Source organism: Squalius cephalus, assembly GCF_949319135.1.
Source record: "Squalius cephalus genome assembly, chromosome: 21".
Classification (NCBI taxonomy): domain Eukaryota; kingdom Metazoa; phylum Chordata; class Actinopteri; order Cypriniformes; family Leuciscidae; genus Squalius; species Squalius cephalus.
The window spans coordinates 3801680-3827759 of record NC_137142.1 but is presented as its reverse complement, the minus strand read 5'-3'; the positions used below and the strand labels follow the sequence as shown (position 1 = coordinate 3827759).

General features: G+C 36.1%; 1 protein-coding gene across 1 annotated transcript; it reads left to right on the top strand.

Annotated features, from left to right (window-relative positions):
- Window positions 1–700: 700 nt before the first annotated feature.
- rab23 (RAB23, member RAS oncogene family) lies at window positions 701–25750 on the top strand. Its single transcript, XM_079855113.1, has 7 exons — window positions 701–1183; window positions 8656–8875; window positions 17745–17830; window positions 19474–19630; window positions 21274–21356; window positions 21431–21523; window positions 23187–25750. Exons 2-7 carry the CDS (start codon window positions 8721–8723, stop codon window positions 23324–23326), a joined length of 714 nt encoding a protein of 237 aa, XP_079711239.1. The 5' UTR covers window positions 701–1183; window positions 8656–8720; the 3' UTR covers window positions 23327–25750.
- Window positions 25751–26080: the final 330 nt, after the last annotated feature.

The following is a 26080-nucleotide window of genomic DNA, read 5'->3' as shown; positions in this document are numbered from 1 at the left end:
TAATGGAGTCTTGCGTGGTGAGCGTGCATACAGGCCATGGAGGTGGAGCGCATTACTTACTGTTTTCTTTGAGAACACAGTATCTGCAGGTCTTTTTGAAGGTTAGTTTTAAGCTGTTGTCTTGGCTTCCCATGCCTTTTTGCACCTCCCTTTCTTCATGTGTTCAATACTTTTTCCCTGTGTTATTTCACATTATTACACATAACTTAATATTTGTTTTGGTTTTTTTGTATGTACTGATTCCTTGGGTTGTTATCAACATCTGGTGAAAATTTCATGTCAATAGCACCTTTGGAAATATATTTACTGAGAAAAATGGTGACGTGTTCAATACTTATTTCCCCGCTGTATATCCGGGAGAAACGGCTTCTCGAACAAGAAAAAATGTAGGACGGGACGTGATTTTGTACATGGAGAATTGATTGGATGTTGTGGTTTACTATTGGTCGAAAGTGTCCCGCCCTTGCACCAGTAAACATGTCATCAGAGAAGAGAAGAGAACTTGCAGCAACAAGAGGAGAGGTTATTTTGAGTAGGGATTACAAGGACAAATTAAAAAAAATGTGCACGTATAAATAATTTAATAAAAATAAATGAAAATAAAAATAAATATAATTAATAATAATTCAAGAATTGTCCATTTTGGTGACTAAATACATTAAATAAATGAAATGGCTTTTATTTTGAAAAGGGTGTTTTTGGTGGGCGACCGAGCGATCTCGCAGAGTGGTCTCCCGCTTCACGCGTGACTGTTGCTGCGGTCAACAGATGAGACACACACACACACACACACACAACACAGAGTCGTGAATGACCGCAAAACACGTCAAGACGCTCCGCTATATCTGTTGACATTTGCTTCCTCAGAGCTCGTTTGATATCGGATCATCCAGACTAGAGAGAGAGAAAGAGAGAGAGAGACACAGAGAGAGAGACACACACAGAGAGAGAGCAGTAAAGGAGGAGAAGGAGGAGGCCACTCCTTTGATAAACTGTGCGGATTAAAAAGCTCTCTTCATGCAGCTGTGTTATATTTACATAGAGCAGATGTGTGTGTGTTCATAAATCACTAGAGCTGTGTGTGTGTGCGTGGATCTTCCTGGACAGCTCGCGTTTATTATTATCCTCGTGTCGGATCTTCAGAGACGAAATAATGTAATGTAACCCGGTAACACGAATGCAGGTAAGACACCGCGTTCTCTTCCTCACTGACACAATGCACCATGAAATTATTTTAAGTACCATCCAAATACTTATTAATAATCGTTCAGTGCGTCTACATAACAAAGTATCATGCCATCAGACACATCACTGCACCATCCCAGCCAACATGTCCTAACGTTCCCATTAAGTTATTCAAACGTTTTTTCCTGAAAGTTCTCTGAGCGTTCGAAACGTTCTGAGTTTTTTGTTGTGCGAACGTTAAAGGAACATTCCGTTTGTTCTTTCTGCAAACATTATGGGAACGTTAAGCTACTCCTAAAGGTTCTTTGAACGTGCTGAAACATTAGGAAAAAAACATTTGATCAACTGAAACATTTTTGCGAACGACGTATAAATTATCATGCTAACGTTTTGAGAACATCCTTAAAGACCAAATAACATTGAACAAACGTTCTATTAACGTTACCTAAAGAATGTAACTTAAAAAAAACGTTACTTAAATAATGTAGCTTTTAGCTAAAGTTCTGAGAACGTTCCGCCACAGTACTGTTGGTAACACTTTATCTCGCTGTGTCCTTGTTACATGTACTTACTATAGTAATAACAGTACACTATGCATAATCACAAGCAGCTAAACCTAACCCTATGCACAGTTAGTTTGTTGTTAATTAATATTACTCATTAATATCTCACAAGGATTTGTTTTGCACTACTAAAAATATGGGGGATCCTTGCAATTCTTGTGATTTGGAGTAGTAGTATCTTATACCATGTTAAATGAATATGGTAAAAACATGGTGATGGACACAAATGGTTACATATGAGCCGTTTCCGCCAATGTTTTTGCCACTTTTTGTTTGCGTAATAAGCAAAGTGCTGTATAGATCTCTAACTGCAACACATGTAATCCTGTGTAAGACGTGTTCGATGTGTGTAATGGGACCACTAACAGCTGCTTTAAACAGGCATATGGATCTCTTGAAGTGTAGGTGCTCATAGAGTGTCATACATTTATATTTTAGGGTTCAGTGTGTTTTTCCACCTGCCATATACATCCACGCCGAATGAGTGAGAGCAACACACACACACACACACACACTTCCCTGGTTACTTCCTTCAGAAACACCTGTAGGAACAACACTGATTCATGTCTTGTCTCTAAAGTCTCTTTTCATCTCTAAAAGCCGAACCAAACGAAAGGAAGAAATCTAATCTTGTCTGTCAAAATGCATTTAAAACACATTTATAAAATAGTTGTTTAGGATCTGTAAATGTATATTGGTAACACTTTACAATATCTTAATATATTAACTAACATGAACTAACAATGCGCAATACATTTGTTACAGTATTTATTAATCTTTAACGTTAGTTAATAAAAATCCAGCTGTTCATTGTTCATGTTAGTTCACAGTGCATTACCAGGATTTTAATAAAGTATTAGTAAATGTTGAAATTAACATTAATAAATGCTGCATATGTGCAGTTCATTATTAGTTCATGTTAACTAACGAACCTTATTGAAAAGTGTTACCAATGTATTGTATTGTAAAGTATTAGAAATCCAACTAAATGTAAAACAGTACATAACAAAAAGAACATTAATATACAGATTTTTAGGTTTTGCGAGTGTGTTTGATGGGAGAATGTCCCGTGGAGACGAGGTCTGGCGTGAGACTCATGGATATGGTTATTGTTGTGTCAGGTTAGCTGGTGTATTTAGTTACTCAGGAGAAACGCGGGAGGCCTTGCTAGCGTAACGTAATATGTAAGCGCTAGTGTCGCTGCTATCTTTACAGCATTCAAGACTCGAGACTCCTGCTGTACGAGACACAACTATTGTGTGTGTCCCACGTCTCCAACACTGATGAAAATGATTTTGTGGTGAAGTAAATACTAGAGAAAAAAACAGTGTAATTTACATGAAAAAGTTAGTTTAGGCGAAAATTAAAGTAAATTCTATATTGGTACTCAATTCAAGCATGTAGAAAGGAAAAAGTAAATATCAACCTAATAATATTAAGTAAAATACTCAACTTTTCTGATACTGGTGTTCCCATCATGCACTGGGCCTTGAATAATTAATAAGGTTGATTTTTCACTGTTTTCCAGCTGTGTTTACACAGTTTTATCATTGCTTTTGTTGTCAGGATTAGTAACTTGCCATTTTGTGACATTTGGAGTTCATTTTCTACTCAAAATGACTTTCAAACACAAGAACGATCCATCAAATGTTACCGTCATTGTGTATTGTCTACCCAGTATTGAGGTCTCTGCGTTCACATGATGTGTGGCTCCTTATGTAGAATATCTAAAGTATTAACAACTTAGTAAAGCATATACTTTAAAAGTGTGGTTTAAATCAATGTTATATTGTTCGAGTTAAATGCATTGCAAAGGAAACTTCAACTAAATAGATATTACTCAACCTTTTACTCGCCAAGTTAAAATGACTTATTTTCTTTGTTACTTTCACTTAACTTAGTTAAAGGGTTAGTTCGCCCATTTAAGACATGAAGTTGTATGCAATCCTTACCAGCACTATAGTGCATACACACTGACCCACTCTGTGGTCACCTCCCTGGTCAGAGTTCTGGCCGCTCGAAGTTTTTCAAGAAAGTATTCCCGGTTAGTTTCCGGGGCCTCAAAACTGTGCGTTTTTACGTGAAAAAATTATATGCGTTTCAAAGCTTGATTAATTTACATCACAAAAAACACTCCGGGCAAAATTCATACCTCAGTTTTAATCGGCACTATTTTCTTTCCATTTCTATCAATCCGCGCTGCTGTCAACGTCAACAGTGCGCACGTTCCGATCAGCTGTTCCATAGTGTTTACACAATCGAATGACAACGACGTAAAAAGTACAAAATTAACAATGGTGCGAACTTGTAAATTCCCAGGTTGTGACCACAAGAAAGTGCCGGGATCACCGTTCAGATTCCATCGTTTTCCTGTTTCGGATAGCTATGAGACAGCTTTGGCTGGTTGCCATCGGCTACTCTGCGGGAGCTAAAATATCCAGAATAAAGGATTTTCGTGTGTGCAGTGCTCACTTCAGCGAAGACGATTACATCCCCAACCAAGGAGGAAAAATAAAAAAAAAGATTTTAAAGAGTTTTGCTGTACCAGTATCACAGGTAAGCTCTATTTACTAACTTTATAATCCCATGTCTAAACTGTACGGTAAACAATCTGATGTTTAGACTCCAGTGGAAACCACGTGAAAAGAGGTCTAATATTAAAACAGTATATAGGGATAACGATGGAATCTGAACGGTGATCCCGGCACATCGGAACGTGCGCACTGTTGACGTTGACAGCAGCGCGGATTGATAGAAATGGAAAGAAAATAGTGCCGATTAAAACTGAGGTATGAATTTTGCCCGGAGTGTTTTTTGTGATGTAAATTAATCAAGCTTTGAAACGCATATAATTTTTTCACGTAAAAACGCACAGTTTTGAGGCCCCGGAAACTAACCGGGAATACTTTCTTGAAAAACTTCGAGCGGCCAGAACTCTGACCAGGGAGGTGACCACAGAGTGGGTCAGTGTGTATGCACTATAGTGCTGGTAAGGATTGCATACAACTTCATGTCTTAAATGGGCGAACTAACCCTTTAAGTAGAGTTTAATTAATTTCATATGTGAAATTTACTTAATATGCGTGCAAAAACTTGTCAAAGAAAAATTAGATAAACTTTACTTATTGTTTTTTTCAGTGTGTACTTATACTATGACCTTAAGTACTGTTTTTGTGAAGAAAAGTAGGCCTACATACTTTTGAGTGTGTCGGAGAAGAGTAGACGAGCTTCGGGATAAACTACTTAAATGCCGCTTAGTTAAATGGATCCGGTCACTGTTTAAACTGCCCTGCTAATCTCAGTCTTTTATATATATATATATATATATATATATATATATATATATATATATATATATATATATATATATATATACACACTCACCTAAAGGATTATTAGGAACACCATACTAATACTGTGTTTGACCCCCTTTCGCCTTCAGAGCTGCCTTAATTCTACGTGGCATTGATTCAACAAGGTGCTGAAAGCATTCTTTAGAAATGTTGGCCCATATTGATAGGATAGCATCTTGCAGTTGATGGAGATTTGTGGGATGCACATCCAGGGCACGAAGCTCCCGTTCCACCACATCCCAAAGATGCTCTATTGGGTTGAGATCTGGTGACTGTGGGGGCCATTTTAGTACAGTGAACTCATTGTCATGTTCAAGAAACCATTTTGAAATGATTGGAGCTTTGTGACATGGTGCATTATCCTGCTGGAAGTAGCCATCAGAGGATGGGTACATGGTGGTCATAAAGGGATGGACATGGTCAGAAACAATGCTCAGGTAGGCCGTGGCATTTAAACGATGCCCAATTGGCACTAAGGGGCCTAAAGTGTGCCAAGAAAACATCCCCCACACCATTACACCACCACCACCAGCCTGCACAGTGGTAACAAGGCATGATGGATCCATGTTCTCCTTCTGTTTACGCCAAATTCTGACTCTACCATCTGAATGTCTCAACAGAAATCGAGACTCATCAGACCAGGCAACATTTTTCCAGTCTTCAACTGTCCAATTTTGGTGAGCTCGTGCAAATTGTAGCCTCTTTTTCCTATTTGTAGTGGAGATGAGTGGTACCCGGTTGGGTCTTCTGCTGTTGTAGCCCATCCGCCTCAAGGTTGTGCGTGTTTTGGCTTCACAAATGCTTTGCTGCATACCTCGGTTGTAACGAGTGGTTATTTCAGTCAAAGTTGCTCTTCTATCAGCTTGAATCAGTCGGCCCATTCTCCTCTGACCTCTAGCATCAACAAGGCATTTTCGCCCACAGGACTGCCGCATACTGGATGTTTTTCCCTTTTGACACCATTCTTTGTAAACCCTAGAAATGGTTGTGCGTGAAAATCCCAGTAACTGAGCAGATTGTGAAATACTCAGTGAAATACTCAGTGAAATACTCAGTGAAATACTCAGACCGGCCCGTCTGGCACCAACAACCATGCCACGCTCAAAATTGCTTAAATCACCTTTCTTTCCCATTCTGACATTCAGTTTGGAGTTCAGGAGATTGTCTTGACCAGGACCACACCCCTAAATGCATTGAAGCAACTGCCATGTGATTGGTTGATTAGATAATTGCATTAATGAGAAATTGAACAGGTGTTCCTAATAATCCTTTAGGTGTGTGTATATATATATATATTTTTTTTTAATATATATATATATATATATATATATACATATATATATATATATATATATATATATATATATATATACATATATATATATATATATATATATATATATATATATACATATATATATATATATTTATTGAACTTTCAAATTTAACAAAACACAACACGGATTCCAACCATGATAAAAAAAAATTAATAATAATAATAAAAAAAATAAATAAAAAAAAACACAGCATAAATGGTACCAAGCACATTTAACCTAGGCCACCTAAAGAGTAAAAAAATAAAATAAAAATAAAGGTACATTACAATTTCAAAAACATTATGTACTCACTCAAGGCATTTGAAACCTTTCTGCAGAATAGTTGACAATTCAGCCCCTAGATTATTGATATAGGGTTTCCAGACACTATAAAACTGGTCTGGCTGACCATTAACTAAACAAGTTAAATATTACTAATCTCAGTCTTAATTGTCTCAGTTAAATTCCCTCATTTAATTTAATTTAAATTTTGTCTTATATTAATCATCTTGTCTCAGTTAAATTCCCTCATTTAATGTAATTTAATTAAATGAGGGAATTTAATTTCAATTTTGTCTTTATAGCTGAATCGAATTCATTTCCAACCTAACGAACTTTGCAACATCATCTCAGTTATTAAACTGAATCAGCACTGAAACTATTTGAGCTGAATGATGATGCTCTTGTCTTCTGTAGAGCTGCTTAGAGACATTTTTTCATAATTTATTAATTTTGCCTGAAAAAAAAAAATTTGGTCACGATTTGAGATATTAGAAACAAAATTGACGAGACCGTTGTCAGATTTCATTGGTGATTTCAAATGTGAAAGTGATCTCGTCTCTTCAGAAGACTTGGATTAAACAGCTCGATTTATATGGATTACTGTGTGTTACTTTTTATAGCTTGAATATATTGATTACACTTTCAATGGATGGGCAAAAAATGATGAGATAATATTAAAAATATCTATTTGGTATCAAAAATGGTATATAGAATATCTATATTCTTCTAGGTATCGTATCAAAAAAGAGAAATTCCAGTATCGTGACAACAATAATTTCTATCTTTCTGTAGATTCAAGGCCTGGAAAACAGCCAGTTTTCATTGATTATAGTTGTTAAATCTTATGAAACCTGTCAAAATCATGTCTAGTCATATTTCACCCCAAAACCAAAAGAAAGAAATAAAATTCCTCTTATGAAATGAATCCTATTTTTTTAGAAATTATTCTCGTGACAATTAAGTACATGTTCCCACAAATTCTTATGCCCTTAAAACAGAAATATACTGGTAACACTTTACAATAAGGTTCATTAGTTAACATTAGTTAATGTATTAGATAACACTGAGCAATACATTTGTTACTGTATTTGTTAATGTTAGTTAATAAAAATACAGCTGTTCATTGTTTGTTCATGTTAGTTCACAGTGCATTAACTAATGTTAACAATATTTTAATAAAAAATTATTTATAAAGTATTAGTAAATGTTGAAATTAACGTGAGCAAAGATTAGTTAATGCTGTAGAAGTGCAGTTCATTGTTAGACTAGTTAGACTTATGTAAATGATGTATACAGTTGTACATAATAATACATAATGTTCCATTTGAACTAAGATTACAATTTTAACACATAATGAAAATGTGCATGAGTTTCAGATGAATTTACAGGTTTCAATATTCATACTATGTTTACATATGACTCTATTCTATTCTAATGAATCATAATGCGATCGTATTATTAAACGCGCTATTATTATGTTTGAGACATCAACCACTGCTCGATGACCATAATGTTTGTATAAACTGTAGGTAACAACTGGTAAAATGTGCATTTAGGTCATAAAAACCGTAATATTTTCTTCTCAGCCATGTCAACAATTGTCCGTGAGTGAAATCTCCTCCATCCGTTGTCTGACTGGCCTTTCGCAAGGATTCCTGGGTAGTTAAAGTGTGTGGAGCCTGCACCTATGTGGGCTTCGGGGAAGACCGCTTCAAGGGTACAAAGGGGGCGCTGCTGAGCACACTTCAGAGCGTTACAATGCTGAATGGGACGGCCTACGGACTCGTAGACTCAGCGAGCACGCGCAATTTAAGTCCACGAGACCGAAAGTCCTCATTAAGTGTGCCATTTGGGACAGGGCCTAGTTCATGCTAGCTAATCTTGTTAATGCCAAGTGTGAACGCAGTCTTAATGTGTGTGATTGTGACTGATCTGTCAGTTGCTCTCCTGACACAGGCTAGAGTTGAGCAGATCCCACAGCAGAAGCTCTAAAGTGAAGCGAACCCCACACAGACCCAGCCATGCTGGAGGAGGACATGGAAGTGGCCATCAAGGTGGTGGTGGTGGGCAACGGAGCGGTCGGCAAGTCCAGCATGATTCAGCGATACTGCAAGGGCATCTTCACCAAGGACTACAAGAAGACCATCGGGGTCGACTTTCTGGAGAGACAGATAATGTAAGCATGCTTTAGTTTTACGCTTCAGTCGGGTTGCTTTGAAATGCTTTTATGAGTTCTCACGCACAGCCTTTGGGTTCTGTGTTTGAACTAGGGCTGTGCAATTAATTGAATTTCGATTTTGATTTCGATGTTGGCTCCCAACGATCACCAAAATAGTACAATCAAGTTAAAACGATTAGTTTGCCATGTCCTGTTTTGCAAGAACACTCTTATTTTGTCTTGTGTTCTGAATGACGCGTGCACATCCGCCCCTCCCGAAGCTCTCTCAGCCTATAGTGGGGATTTCCTTAAAGGAGAACTCCGGTCAATTTGAACATTGAGCTCATTTTTTTGTACATTTGGAGTGCTGTCAATACAGAGAACAACGACAAAAATCGGTGTTGCCTACACCGAGTTATTCTATTTTTAAAATTTGCACCCTGTTGACTTCAATGGGGCAAGTACTAAACCTGCTTTTAGCCTCTTAACATCCTTGATGTGTCATTACAAGTGCACAGAAAATGTGAGTGATTCCTTCTGAGTGAACACGAGTGAATCTGACTGCAGTAGATGTGAAAGAAATGTATAAAAATGATGTTATTTAAGCCAGCGCAAATACCTGTGTTTACATCCTGTTTTTCGGTTGAAGTCCAAAGTAGTCGATTGCAGAGTTCACACGCATAGGTTTGATACCTATGATCACGCGCGTGAACTCGGCAATCGACTACTTTGGACTTCAACCGAAAAACAGGATGTAAACAGGTATTTGCGCTGGCTTAAATAACATCATTTTTATACATATCTTTTACATCTACTGCAGTCAGATCCACTCGTGTTCACTCAGAAGGAATCACTCACATTTTCTGTGCACTTGTAATGACACATCAAGGATGTTAAGAGGCTAAAAGCAGGTTTAGTACTTGCCCCATTGAAGTCAACAGGGTGCAAATTTTAAAAATAGAATAACTCGGTGTAGGCAACACCGATTTTTGTCGTTGTTCTCTGTATTGACAGCACTCCAAATGTACAAAAAAATGAGCTCAATGTTCAAATTGACCGGAGTTCTCCTTTAAGGTGAGGCACTACAGGTGAATAGGGTAAAATTTTAAAATAATAGATATCACCATGAAACTTCCTCAGTTGATTACTTACACAAGTATATAAAAAAAATGTATTGCAAGTTTTAGAAATTTGTGTTTAATTATGCAAATTAGGCATTATCTCATTAAATATGCACGATTTTGCATATATTTTCGGTAGATAGATCTGAACAAATGATAAAGCCAGGTGCAAAATTATTTTTTTCATTTTGTTTACACACAAGATGAAGAAAAAATTCAGAGGGATTTCAGGATATATGCTTTCATTACCTAGGAAATCAAAATATACTGTCCATAGCCTTAAAAAAAATCGATTTTCGCCATATTTTTTTTTGATAAAACTGTCACATAAATCAGGCCAGGAATGATTAATTAACAAATCCCTCTGAAAATATCTTCAGAATACTGCTAAGTGTATAACTGGAGAGTTTGGTGTACACAGGTGCTACATAGGCTGAGATGTTTGTACTGGAGAATGACAAAAAACTCATTTTGAGAAAACGGCATTTAAAGATTTAAAGATCTCTAAATGAGATTTCGTCCTTAGCTTTAAATCCCCCTTTGGACATTCACGATTGGTTACTGATAGAAAGGAAATGCCCATATTTGGGTTACATAGCGTTGTGCAGGAGACTCAGAGCTTTACAACGATCCCGGTCATGACAGACTTCAGTGAACAGATGGATCTCAGGAATACTAACTTCTTGGTAAATTCGGGAGAAACTTACTGCCGCAAGTAAACAAAATGTAATAAAATAAACATCTTAATGTATATTTTCATCATTTTCTTTATAGCAGCTTGAAAGAACACATATTGAAGGAGTAAACTAGCCCAAAATCTCAAAACTGACCACTGCATGAAAATCAATGTTTTTGCCTGCCGTGTCTCGCCTTAAGACTGCAAGGGAAGCTCGGCTTCCCCGATAATGTAAAAAAATTAATGGTCAAATATATACTATTGTGTTAACATTTTATTGACTAAAAATGCGTTAGAAAACGTTCATCTCAAAGACGAGTTCGTTCAGAATCAGGTCGGCTGACTCGATTTCCTTCTCATACATTCCCGTAGCGTCACAGTGCATTTCCCTGTTGAAGCCCAGCGTCTATTGACTTCAGTGGGGCTTCTTCGAACAGTTTTTTTCAGTGCTTCAAAACTAGACGGTCATTGGATAAATGCTGCGATTACGTCCCGCCCGTGGGGGGTGAATGAGGAGTGGGCTGGCCTCGAAAGGCCGCGTCTCCTTTTGATTAATTGGTATTTGCTTGTCGAAATTGCAAGCCAATTTTCATAATACAGTTCACACAATTATACATTTATACCTTTATTATATTATTACTTATATTATTAGTAGTAATAATTAAAAAATTAAAATAATTTAAAAAATATTATTATTAGTAGTATTATTATTAGGGCTGTCAAAAGATTAATCACGATTAATCGCATCCAAAATAAAAGTTTGTTTTTAATATTATATGTGTGTGTACTGTGTATAATTAAATTTGTATATATAAATACACACACATGCATGAATATATTTAAGAAAAATGTGTTATTTATATATAAATTTTTTTTATATTTATATATAATATAAACTATATAAATATATATACAGTATATGTATGCAAATATTTCTTAAATATATACATGCATGTGTGTGTATTTATATATACAAAATAATTATACACAGTACACACACATGTATTATGTAAACACAAACTTTTATTTTGGATGCGATTAATCGCAATTAATCTTTTGACAGCCCTAGTTATTATACTTTATTATATTATTATTTATACCTTTATTATATTATTACATTTATACAATTATACCTAGCTCTGCTGGCCATTGAGAGGACACTGGTCAAGCCACTGGAAAAGACGCCTAGTTGTACGACAGGGTCACAGAGCATTTTCTTGAAAAGGAACGTAGAATTTACTTATAAATAAATGGACAATTTTTATGATGTAGGCCGAAAATGAGCTTCCCCTCTTTGAAAGACCAGCAGCCGCCGCTGATATACAGTGAGGGAGGCAGTCGTGTGCATTTCATCCGCTGGAATTTAAAAACTCAGCAAGTGAAGGTGAGGAGAAACCTGTAAGTGTCAGGCGGTGTTATATGGCTGGGCTGTTGTTATTGTGACATCTTGAGTTTTGTTTTTAACCCCATACTCACACACTATGAAGCTGATTTTGCACTGATGTAAGACTCATCATTCCTTCGTTATGAATAATCTAATAATTTGTTTGCAGCCATCACATTCTGAATAAGTATTTTTTCATTGTTTCTAATTTTCCAGATTATCCATTTGTAGGCATTGTTATATAAATCAGTTTGAGTTAATCCATCTCAAGTGGACCATTGTAGTTTAAGCACATAATAAAATAGGCTTTCCCCCTGAATTCTTCTAGCCGTAACTCTGCAACCAGTGCAATCTGAAAACAAGTTTTACAGCACATTGTAAAACTGCACTTTTTTTCACACTTTCTCGCTTAAATCCAGGGCAGAGTAGCACATATTTTGTTTATAAACACTTTTGGTTATACTGGTTGAAACTCTCTTCACATCCTGAGGAGTCAGTAATATAAGTGGTCTAAATATCGAAAAATGTACAAAATATCTTCTGTGAAGTCAGGATTGGGCTGCACCATGTTGGTAAAAACTGTTTAGTTTTTCTGCAATCTTTATTGCGCTATGAAAAAAAAAATGTACTTGAAAAGCTCTATTTGGAAAGAATGAATCATTCAGTGATTTTGTAGGGGAGAGAATCTGTGTACAAAATAATAAACAAATCAAATTACAAGCATTTGTAAATACAATAGAACAAATATACAAATTAAATAAACTGTATTCGGGTACATAAATTGAGTAATCAACTGTAAAATAACACTGCATAGTCTTCACTGTATAATTTAAATATAATTAATCTTTGTTACAACTACAAAAGTGAGTTACTCTTTGTATTTTGTTGTTTGACTAACATTAATGACACTGACGAATATTAGCAGCAGGAATATTAGGCTGCTGTCACTTTAAGAGCAAATGCACTGATCTAATATAATGATACGCATCAATTTTCTTTCTTAATTATTTGTTTACGTAAGCCATAAGAGACTGTTTACGAGGATGCTCCCCATTTTAGCATAATTTTGCATGTATGTGTCCATTCAAGCACAAGTACGCGTGAAAGAGAACTGAATTCGGTGTGCGACTCATTGTGTTCGGTCCAGTAATCGCCATGCTTTGCAAACTCTCCTCTGGCTGTCATTCATGCAATTCTGACTGTTTTCTCACAGTTTGAGTTTGGATACACTTTAGTTTAGGGTCCAATTCTCACTAGGGGTGTGACCGTTAGTATATAACCGTGAGACCGACGGTTATAGTCGAACACCGTCATTAGATCTCTATAACCGCCAAAACCGTGTTATTAAAATATTTTTTACAAACATCTTTTATCATTGAGAATGTTTAAACTCTAATTAAAAACAATTGTTAACAGTCTGTGTCATTAGTGGTCTACGTCGTTTCCAACTGTATTTGATTCTTTGCCAAGTACCAACGCAAGTTTTGTTTTGTAAATCGTCAGACATGATTTTTACCACTTCATTAAGTTTTTCTGTAGAAAGCCTTTCTTTAAAGCGAATTTCGTTTTGTACAAATTGTATCTTAATTTTAATAAATGTTTCATCAACCAATTGCATGTATTTAATAAATAAAAAGCAAATGACAATATAATAACCGTGACATGGAGGCGCCGGTGCGCCGCGTTCACTTGCATTGCATTGTGAACTAGAGCGCATCTCGTCGTAAATGAATGAAACTCAGCGTAGGCCTATGCCTCATACATTAGCATTAAATATCTTTGCTGCATCCTTTCTAGAACAGACAAGGGCTTTCTTGCAGCTCGCATCAGCAGAGCATTGCATCGTCCATAGACCGCAAAACAATCAGCGGATGGCGGGCGGGTGCGGCTTTGAAATCTGGTCAAAAAACGTTGGTGTGGATGATGAGTTTTGTGATGCGGTTGCGGACGAAATAATACCCCATCCGCGTATCTCTATCGATAGCAACATTGCTACACAAATATAATTTTTTTTTTTTAAATTTAGGCGATCAAATAGCTAATCAGTGTCTGCTCGTTTATTCAAACTAAGTTGTCCTATAACAGACGAAGGAGTTTATTTAAACAACACTTGCCTGACGGCTCATGCTACCGCTAACCCGGACGTCGACGTCACTTCAGTGGTTTGGGAAAAGCACGTAAAAGTCCTGACAGAAAGCAATGCATAGGGATGTAGTGCAAAGGGTGCAAAGGACCCTAGGTTGATTTTACACCGAACCATCCCTTTAACTAGTTGTTTATTAGCTTGCATATTACTAGGATATTGGCTGTTTATTAGTACTCATAAAGCACATATTAATGCCTTATTCTGTATGATCATATTCTACATCCCTTAATCCACCTAATACATAAACTTAACAACTACCTTATTAACTACTAATAAGCAGTCATTAGGAGTTTACTGAGGCAAAAGTCATAGTTAATAGTGAGAATTGGACAATAATCTAAAGTGTGACTGTGAGTTTATATCTCATAATTCTGACTTTTTGCAGAATTATATTTCGTATACATATTTAATACATATATTAAATACACATATGAAATATGTATGTATGTACATGTATAGCAAACGATAAAAAACTGAATCCATGGAAATTCCAGCATCTTTTATAGGCCAATTCCCCCTGGAAGTTCCCTGGGGATTCCCTTGCCTCAGTTCGGCTTCGTACCGATTGGTTCGCGCAGTTACGCCGCTCTGCCATTGGTTCGTGCAGTTCCCACTGACCAGCCAATAGCGTGTGACTAAGCCTCAGCACTGTATGGCTGTGCAGTAGCACTGTGTTATTTTATAAAGGCTTCAGTATTTCAATTCAAAGCGGTTTACCGCTATACCGTGGAAATTTCTTTCTTTTCAACCGCGGTAAGAAAAAATCCATACCGTCCCAGCCCTACCGTTGAGCTTATATCTCGCAATTCTGACTGTTTTCTCGTAGTTCTGATTTTAGACTATATCTCGTAATTCTTCAGACTTCATATTTCACAATTGCAAATTTATGTCTTGTAATTCTGACTTAAAAAAAAAAAAAAAAATTTCTTTAAATTCCATGGTGGAAACAAGCGTCCATTATAATCACTCAAAAGACATGAAGAAAATCAAAAATGGTCAAGCAACTCCATTTGACATACTGTTATTGTGATATTGAATTTTCATACTGAGATATATTTTGCCTGTACTGCCCATCTGTGTTTCATATGCTGCTTTTTGCATATAGTATATACTACAGTATGTTCAGTATTTCACTCAAACGTACTGTAAACACCTCTCAAACAGCCTGAAGTGGGTCACATAAACAGAAATAAATGCCAGTAAACATGGCTCACGCTTGACCCGAGAGAGATGATTTAACACTTCTGGACAAGCACGTTTCCTGTTTCCATTTACATATTTAAATATGGGAAATGACAAATAACACGCGGTGACGCTCCGGCAAACCCTTGGGAAAAGAAGATCCTCTTGTCTTTGTTCGCAGTGACGACAGAAACGTGTAGTTCCTGGATCTCAGGCTCTTTCCAGCTATTATAATGTGAGATGTGACATCGGCAGGGAACGCCAGAGAAAATCTGTGTGGTTTACTGGCTGTACACGTAAAACGAAACGAGGAACAAATGAGGTGTCAGTGGCTTCGTCGGTTTCAAAGCTTAGTCAATCTGAGAGCGAAAGCAGGGACCAGTTGCATAAACATAGCCGCTAACTTAAAGGGTTATTTCACCCAAAAACTCTGTCAGTAATTACTCTCCCTCATGTTGTTCCAACCCCGTAAGACTTTCGTTCATCTTCTGAACACAAATGAAGATATTTCTGATTAAATCTGAGAGCTGTCTCACTCCTCCATAGGCTTCTCTGTTATTGAAACTTGCCGGCCCAGAAAGTTAGTAAAGTAGTCTAAACGTTGGCTCACTATTGGCCAGCATCACACACATGACCAGCGTCGGCCAATAGTGAGCCTCCGTTCTGACGTTCAACCCAGAAGCGCTGCGCTGTTACTCTACGTGAACTCACTCAGAGAAACACAGAAGAACATGAATAGTTGAATAAAGTCGTTATTTTTGTGTGTTTTTGCGCACAAAAAGTATTCTCGTCTCTTGATAGACTTAAGGTTGAGCCACTGTAGTCACTTGGACTATTTTAAACATTGTCTTTACTAACTTTCTGGGCCGGCAAGTTTCAATCCCACAGAAGCCTATGGAGGAGTGAGACAGCTCTCAGATTTAATCAGAAATATCTTCATTTGTGTTCTGAAGATGAACAAAAGTCTTACGGGGTTGGGATATATATGGGATATATATATTTATTTATGTTTTGTTTGAACAAACCCTTTAAGAATTAGTCTGACCAACAAGCAGTTAATTAGGGCTAATCAGTCTTACTTCTTGGATACAAATTAGACCAATCTATCTTTTTATGTAACTGACTTAAAGTTATGACTAGTCTAAGCAGTTTATGACCCAATTATTTGATGTAACTGTTGCGTTTTAAAGGCTTTTTCAACAGTCTATTGCACTCTTAAAAATAAAGGTTCTTTTATTGACAATGAATAATCTTTAACATCTATTCCACAAAGGTTCTTTATATTTAGGGGTGTAACGATACCCTCATGTCACGATTCGATACATATCACGATATTGAACTCACAATATGATATTATTGCGATTCTCCAAGACATATGTGACCCTGGATCACAAAACCAGTCACATGTCTCACGGGTATATCTGTGGCAATACCCAAAAATACATTGTATGGGTCAAAATGATCGATTTTTCTTTTATGCCAAAAATCATTAGGATATTAAGTAAAGATCATGTTCCATGAAGATATTTTGTAAATTCCCAACCGTAAATATATAAAACATTTATTTTTGTGAGTGAATGCAGCACGCACAACTTTAAAGGAGATTTTTTCAATGTTTAGATTTTTTTTGCACCCTCAGATTCCAGATGTTCAAATAGTTGCATCTCGACCACATATTGTCTATTGCCTATCCTAACAAACCATACATCAGTGGAAAGCTTATTTATTCAGTTTTCAGAGGATGTATACATCTCAATTAAAAAAGACTGGTTTTGTGGTCCAGGGTCACATATGATAACAAAACATGTACTAAAATGCTAAATTTGGTATTACATTGCGTGTGTAAATGAATAGGCTTGGACTCGGTGCTGGAAACCCAAAGCACAGGACAATAGAGACACCAGAATAAACATATTCATGATTCTGAAGCTGAAAATACATTTTTTAGACGAATATGCTTGCACTGTTTCACCGACTAGATATATTTAAAATAATGTTTTACACTTTTTACTGGTAACTTAAGACATTTGGCATTATCAGGACCCACAAATATTCCCCCATTGCATTATTATACATTATATTAAACATATAGTAGTTTTTAATGTTGTAATGACACTAAAACTCTGAAAACTTTCATTTTTATTTTGGGTGAATTATCCACAATACATATTATTGCATTTTTTGTATTGCGATATATTGTTACACCTCTATTTATATTAGAACAAAATGGTTGTTTTCTAATAAGTGTTCACTGAAAGGTTCTTTTGGGAGTTTTTCTATGGCATCGCTGTGAAAACCCATTTTAAACCCTATTTTTAAGAGTGTAGCTGTTAGACCTGTGCATATATGCATTTTGAGTTTGTTTGCATGTGTTTCAGAGTGAACGACGAGGACGTGAGATTGATGTTGTGGGACACGGCAGGACAGGAGGAGTTTGACGCCATCACCAAGGCCTATTACAGAGGTGTGTGTGTGTGTGTGTGTGTGTGTGACGTGTAGGGCTGCACGATATTGAAGAAAAATGTGATATGCGATAACTCATTAAATAATGCGATATGCGATACGATAATGCTTAAACTGTGTAAAATAAACTTAAATTATCTTTCAAATATTATTTTAAAATTAAATGTTTCACATTCTTTTTGTGAGTAGAAAACATCCCTGCAGCTTCTGAAAGTGAACATCAGTGTTTTACTGTAGTGTAAGAAGTAGAGCCCTGTACGGGCCTCAAATCTAGGCCCTAGCCCGACCCGTGTCCGACTGCTCATCAGAAATATCAGCCCGAGTCCGACCCGAGCCCGGGTTTTTGTTGTTTTTTTTCACAGCGGCATCCTGCCCTATTTGCAGCCATTAAAATGTGTCCGTTTTGTTAGTTATGTTTTTTTTCTTTTCATTTCTTTAAGTTAATTTAGACAAATGTTTGGAGCATTTAAACAAAAACAAAAAAAATGACGACCAAGCAAGCCAAGCCAAAAGCGAGTAAAACATGTTTGATCAATTTAGCCTCTCAAATCAGCGCTAATACTTTACTTGGCTACAATAAAATCCATAGATATAAAACACTTCAAGCATATCACTCAGACAGTTTATTAATGTTTATTTATTAAACCACAGTGAGTAAATCTTTTTTGAAATACTGAGGCAGGCTCAGGCTGCTCGCAACAGCGCTCGCAAACGAAATGAGCAATAGCCAATCTAAACAAATTAAATTAAATAAATCAAAAACAAACTTGCAGGTTATCTTACCTCAAAAATGCACCACAGAACATGGCCATTCTTTTTTCCAGTTGGCTAGTTTCCAACAGTTAAACGAAAATAAAGTCCAATAAAACGAAAAGTTAGAACAATCTCTTACAGAGCATCGTGGAGAAAAAGAATAGCATCCACAGTGGAAGATTTTAACCCAGTCCTCTCTTCTATCACTCGCGATTTTTCTCTTAATATTCTCCATTATTTGCACATGAGGTGAATCGTGGGTCGCGCTGACGGGAAACCTTCTGTGTGTGTGCGTGAGACTGTCATGTCAATCATATGTCAGTGTAATTATAAGATTATGAAAGTTATGAGGTTATGAAATGTCTTTCTATGTTTGTTTTTCTATCGTCGACGTCAACTTATCATATTTTTTAAATTAATGTCTAAAAATATAAAAAGAAGGATAACCCAAAAAAGGCCCAGGGCCGGCCCGCATGTGAACTATGACGTGAAAATTGGCCCGAAGCCCGGCCCTAGGGGCGTAGAAAAGTCGGGGCCCGTCGGGCTCGGGCTGAAATGCAGGGCTTTAGTAAGAAGTGTTATTTTAACATCAGTGTAAACCACAGGGTTCAGGGGTTCAGGTTATCCAACATTAGAGTTATTCAACAACAGAAACTGAATAATCAAATGTAGAAATAAAACACTGCTTAGTTTTCACTGTATGAATCACATATATACTGATTCTTATTAAAGCTACAAGAGTTATTCAGCCGAGAGCAGAGAGTGATTTTCTCTTCGTCTTTTGTTCATGACCCCAGTTATTGCAAGCCGTTGTGATATGCATATCGCGATATATACATGTGATATTTCGATATATTGTGCAGCCCTAGTGACGTGTGATCGGTCCCGCAGGAGCTCAGGCGTGTGTGCTGGTGTTCTCCACCACCGACAGAGACTCGTTCGAGGCCATCGGCAGCTGGAGGGAGAAGGTGGAGATGGAGGTGGGCGACATTCCCACGGTCCTGGTGCAGAACAAGATCGATCTGCTGGACGACACGGTGATCAAGAAGTAAGAGTCAGTGATGCTCTGGAAAGGTGCACTGTGTCATTTTTAGCGGCATCTAGTGGTGAGGTTGTGAATCGCACCCAACTGAAGTTATGGTGGCCGGCAGGAAGTGATGTCGTCATGTTGTCTCTTCTTCTTGAGTCTCTCCATCATTGTCTGACTCTGGTTTGAACATAAAAGGTTAAAAGTTTTTGAAATTTTCAGTTCGTGTGTGTGTGAGTGCAAGCCGTTGAAGCTCCGCCCCCTGTGCCGGGAGCAGCAGCTCATTTGCATTTAAAGGGACAGACACAAAAACGGTGTGTTTTTGCTCACCCTCAAAAATGTACAACTTTAACATGCGATATAAAAATATCTGTGGGGTATTTTGAGCTAAAACTTCACACACACACTCTGGGGACATCAGAGACTTATTTTATATCTTGTGAAAAGGGAGGTTTTTTTTACAAAGATAAATAAAGAAATTAGGTTTACTTGATTATTCAGTAAAACGATATGTTATTGCGAATATTATTGTTACTTGTTCATCATTGTGTCAGTGTTTTATCCGCTGACTTTAGCTGAAGCTTCTCTGCACGAAGAACAACATAGTGACGAAACGCGTTTGTCCGTTCAGGGCCACCGTAGAAACATGTCGATGTAAGGGGACCCGCGGTGTGTGTAGATAGAAATGCTAATTTCTAAGGTAATAAAAACATAACGGTTCATTAAGTAAGGTCTTTATACACCACTGAAAACATAGTTATGTATATGATATTGCATTTCTCTCAACAGATCCTCCTAAATATTACACAGTGCACCTTTAACGCTCTGGTTCTCTTCGCGTGGCGGTCAAAAATGACAGAATTTTTTGTTCATTTCAATGAAAGGAATGTACTATATTTAAGTTTGATTTTATGTTTTTTTTATTTAATATTTTGTATTTTTAGGGGATTTTATGGTTTTACATTATATTTACGCAGTATTTATAATCCATTTATTCACGTTTTGAGCATAGACCTGAAAATTACATTTCCAACTTAAATTGTCATAAATCGTGAATGCTTTAAAGCACAGACTTAAGTTTGATCTCTGTTTAAAGTCGACACTTGGCAAATTATTTTGTAAAAAGTTACAGAACTTAAAAAATAGTTACAGAATTTTGTTTATTGTTATGAAAAATACTATTTAATTTTTTTTATATGAAATCTATATTTTCAAAAACACGTCTTACTCTAAAACTGCAAGAAAATCAAAGCCATTAATCTAAACAAGTTGTGTTACAAATGTGAGCTTGATATCTCAAAAAATGAGCTTTCAGTGAGATTGTGTTTGGCCGCAGTACCAAACGCTTCCACTAGAGGAAATTCGTCTCCCATTCATTTCCATTTTAGACTGTGAACAATTATACAAGTGTGACTATTTTTTTCAGGACCATTTAACCTTTTCAAATCATGTCCAGGATATTTTTGTGTGCGTGTGTTCACACAGCAAGTGCCAAAACCTTTTTCCAAGTTTCGTACCATTCCGATGAAGAAAAATAAAATAAATAAATAAAAATGACCGGAAAGCACCAGAGGCTTTCTCTAGCTTTCCAGGGATTGATGTGATGTGATGTGTGTGTGTGTGTGTGTGTGTGTGTGTGTGTGTGTGTGTTGTTGTTGCTTCAGTGAAGAGGCCGAAGGTCTTGCTAAGAGGCTGAAGCTGAGATTCTATCGCACATCAGTGAAGGAAGATCTCAACGTCAATGAAGGTGAGTGACGAAGCCTTTCCGCTCACAAAACTGATTATGCTTTATTATAAAATAACACAATTTATTTGTTGTAGTTTTTAAGTATCTAGCTGACAAATATCTGCATCGACTCAAGCAACAGTCAGCGGAGGAGAGCGAGGTTGTTCACACATCCAGCAATAAAATAGGTAAGACTGAACTTTTGTGTGACATTGCATTACATACGGTCCTGTTAAAATTTAGCATTCTCTAATTTTTTTTATTTATTTTTTTAAAGAAATTAATCATTTTATTAATTTATGAAATGTTTCTTTTTCAAATAAATGTTGGTCTTTTTAACTTTCTATTCATTAAAGAATCCTGAAAACAAAGTATCAAGGTTTCCAGAAAGATATGAAGCAGAAGCACAACTGTTTTCAACATTGATTATAATCATAAATGTTTCTTGAGCATCAAATCATCATATTAGAATGATTTCTGAAGGATCATGTGACACTGAAGACTGGAGTGACATAGAAAACACTTATTTTTAATTGTAATAATATTTCACAATAATACTGTTTGTACAGAATTTTTCATCAAATAAATACATCCTTGGTGAGCAGAAGATATATATATATATATAAACTACTGGTCAAAAGTTTTAGATCGGTACGATTTTTTATGTTTTTAAAATAAGTCTCTTCTGCTCACCAAGGCTGCATTTATTTGATAAAAAACAATAAAAAAAAAAAAACAGTAATATTGTGAAATATTATGACAATTTAAAATGACTGTTTTCTATTTTAATATATTTTAAACTGTAATTTATTCCTGTGATCAAACCTGAATTTTCAGCATCATTACTCCAGTCTTCAGTGTCACATGATCCTTCAGAAATCACTCTAATATGATGATTTGATGATCAAGAAACATTTATGATTATTATCACTGTTGAAAACAGTCGTATACAAATCTTTTTTTCAAAATTCTTTGATGAATAGAAAGTTCAAAAGAACAGCATTTATTTAAAATATAATCTTTTGTATCATTATAAATGTCTTGACTGTAACTTTTGATCAGTTTAATTCATCCTTGATGAATAAAAGTATTGATTTATTTTATTTCTTTCTCCCAAAAATAAAATTATAATTCTTACTGACCCCAAACATTTGAACGGTAGTGTTTAATGTTACAAAAGCTTTAGATTTCAGATAAATGCTGTTCTTTTGAACTTTCTATTCATCATAGCATCATGAAAAAAAATGTAAATAACTGTTTTCAACATTAATAATAATCATAAATGTTTCTTGATCATCAAATCATCATATTAGAGTGATTTCTGAAGGATCATGTGACACTGAAAACTGGAGTAATGATGCTGAACATTCAGATTTGATCACAGGAATAAATTACACTTTACTGTATATTCACATAGAGAACAGCTGATTTACATTGTAATAATATTTCACAATATTACTGTTTTTGTTTGTATTTTTAATCAAATAAATGCAGCCTTGGTGAGCAGAAGAGACTTCTTTTAAAAACATTAAAAATCTTACCGATCTAAAACTTTTGACCAGTAGTGTGTATATATATATATATATATATATATATATATATATATATATATATATATATATATATATATATATATATATATATAATTATATAATTATTTATTTATTTATTTTATGACTAGGGTCAAAGCTAACCAACCAAACCTTGACACCTACTTTCATTAATATAGGTTTTATTTTATTATGATTATTTTTTGCATATTTAAACGACAGTGCCAGTGTTTATCACACTTCAGATGAAGCATGATCGTGCATTTTTATATAGTCTCTTGCTCTTCTTTTTTTTTCCCAGGTGTTTTTAACACTTCCGGCGGCACTCATCCGAACCAGAACACCAGCGATCTGAACGGCCGTGATGTCATCAACCTGCGACCAAACAAGCAGCGGACGAAGAAAACGAAAAACCCGTTCGGCGGCTGCAGACTCCTGTAGAGCGGCTCTTGATCGGCTGCAGGACAGAAACCCATCGTGTTCTGTGTTTCATACGTCACGAACTCCTGTGGATGAGTGTGAGCCTTCTTCAAACACTCGTTTTTACATCACATGCTGAATTTCTGCGCCAGTAGCAGCATCAATCAGAATCACAGAGGGAATATGGCACACGATGTGCTCTACTGGCGCAGAAGTGACTCGAGCGTGTCCTAAAAGTCAAACCCTCAGTAAATATGAGGTCTGTTAAGATATTTTTGTACGCGTATTAAAATCTTTCGGACACCGCCCCGTCCTCTCGTTTTAACAATGATTGTGGCTCAAAATTGAAATGAAAAGCGAATCTATTTTCTCACAGATGTGCATTATTTGATGTGGTTCACACACAGCAGGGTAATATTCAGATGTTCTCTAATGAGATTAATTACAAAAGAAACACACCATTTGTGCATTTGGACTGTTCATCGTTTGTGCAATATGTGCGTATGGATGGAGATGCATCGTTTGCAATCTTCCCTTAAAAGTAATGTTCATTTGTTTCTTATATGAACAGTGTCATGAAGTTCAACACATATGTTCTTATAGGTATTTTTGTATGAAAAATGTAGTAAAGTAACGACTTACTTAAATCCATGACATTTAACAGTGCCAAAATGTTTCTACTTGTACGAAATGTAAATAGCGTTAGTGAATGGTTGAACGAGTCAGATTTATAGATATTATTTCAAATGATATCAGCATCCTTGATATGCATCAACATGCTCTTCTCAGACTCTGTCATATTCTAACTCAATACCAAATGCAAGAGATGGAATTATATAAACATATTCTTTAGGAATAATAATTATTATTATTATTCATTTGCTGACAGCTGGCAATGCTTCAGATATTAAAGCATCCGACATCACACACTTACTGCTAGGGCTGGGCGATATAGCTACTAAAAATATATATATTGATATTAGTAAGCCTCTATGGAGATATTCCACATTCATCGTAATATATATACATTTACTTTGAAGTGGCATAAAACTGTTTTTCTGTTCAATCAGTCATTTTGACCAAAAAGTCATTCATGCATCAGAATGTTCACACTAACATGCAGTAAAAATCAGTTTTTAAATTAAATGAACACAATTGCAATTATATTATAACTTATTTTTAATCATTTTCATTCATATGCACCAATGTAACAAAAACTAAACATCAATATTTGTTTACATATATTGTTGTACTATTTTTACTAAATCATTTTAATCCTTAAATATGCAGGAACATATTACAGTAAACAAACTAGAACTCAAATAATTAAACAGTTTAGTTCACAGTAAAGTAAAGTGCACGGTAAAGTTCACGGTAAAGTTCAGTTCACGGTAAAGTAAAGTGCACGGTAACGTTCACAGTAAAGTAAAGTGCACGGTAACGTTCACGGTAAAGTAAAGTGCACGGTAAAGTTCACGGTAAAGTAAAGTGCACGGTAAAGTAAAGTGCACGTTCACGGTAAAGTAAAGTGCGCGGTAACGTTCACGGTAAAGTAAGGTGCACGTTCACGGTAAAGTAAAGTGCACGGTAAAGTAAAGTGCATGGTAACGTTCACGGTAAAGTAAAGTGCACGGTAAAGTAAAGTCCACGGTAAAGTAAAGTGCACGGTAACATTCACGGTAAAGTAAAGTCCACGGTAAAGTAAAGTGCACGGTAACGTTCACGGTAAAGTAAAGTGCACGGTTACGTTCACGGTAAAGTAAAGTCCACGGTAAAGTAAAGTGCATGGTAACGTTCACGGTAAAGTAAAGTGCACGGTAAAGTAAAGTCCACGGTAAAGTAAAGTGCACGGTAACATTCACGGTAAAGTAAAGTCCACGGTAAAGTAAAGTGCACGGTAACGTTCACGGTAAAGTAAAGTGCACGGTTACGTTCACGGTAAAGTAAAGTCCACGGTAAAGTAAAGTGCACGGTTACATTCACGGTAAAGTAAAGTGCACGGTAACATTCACGGTAAAGTAAAGTGCACGGTAAAGTTCACAGTAAAGTTCATGGTAAAGTAACGTTCACGGTAAAGTAAAGTTCACAGTAAAGTTCACAGTAAAGTTCACGGTAAAGTAACGTTCACGGTAAAGTTCACGGTAAAGTAAAGTGCACGGTAAAGTTCACAGTAAAGTAAAGTTCACGTGCTCATCCGCGTGCTTTTGTGCAGATGTAAGTTGTGATAGTACTGTTATGTTGTGTATATCTGAATAATCTCGTAAGATGCGTTTGTTTGGTCAGAGCTCTTCAGTTTAGCGGTTCATTCACTCTTCAGCGTCAGTGACATTAATGAGTTATCTGAAACAATATTCTTATAGAGTTTCTTTTTCAAAAACATTGATGCATAATTAATAATAACAAGAATTTATTTATTTAGTTTTACCGAGATATCCAGTACTTGAGAAAAAAAAAAGACAAAAGTATTGCTTTTGTTTTCAATTTTACAGTTTATATATCTCATTAAAATAACATGTGAAATATATAAAGGTTTACCTTGAGCTCAGTGACCTCTTTAATGCGCCGCTTTGAGCTTGACGTCGACGAGTCGTGATCATGAAGGATAAGAAATCTCTGCCGCTCACTTCTACTCTCCGTTTCCATCAGTTAAAGGCGTCCTCCGAGAGCGCTCCACTAGACGTGTCTGATCACACCATCTGGATGCTGACATTGATCGGGTGAACGCACATTTTAAACACCTTATTCTACACATACGTTTTAGCATATATTTCTTAG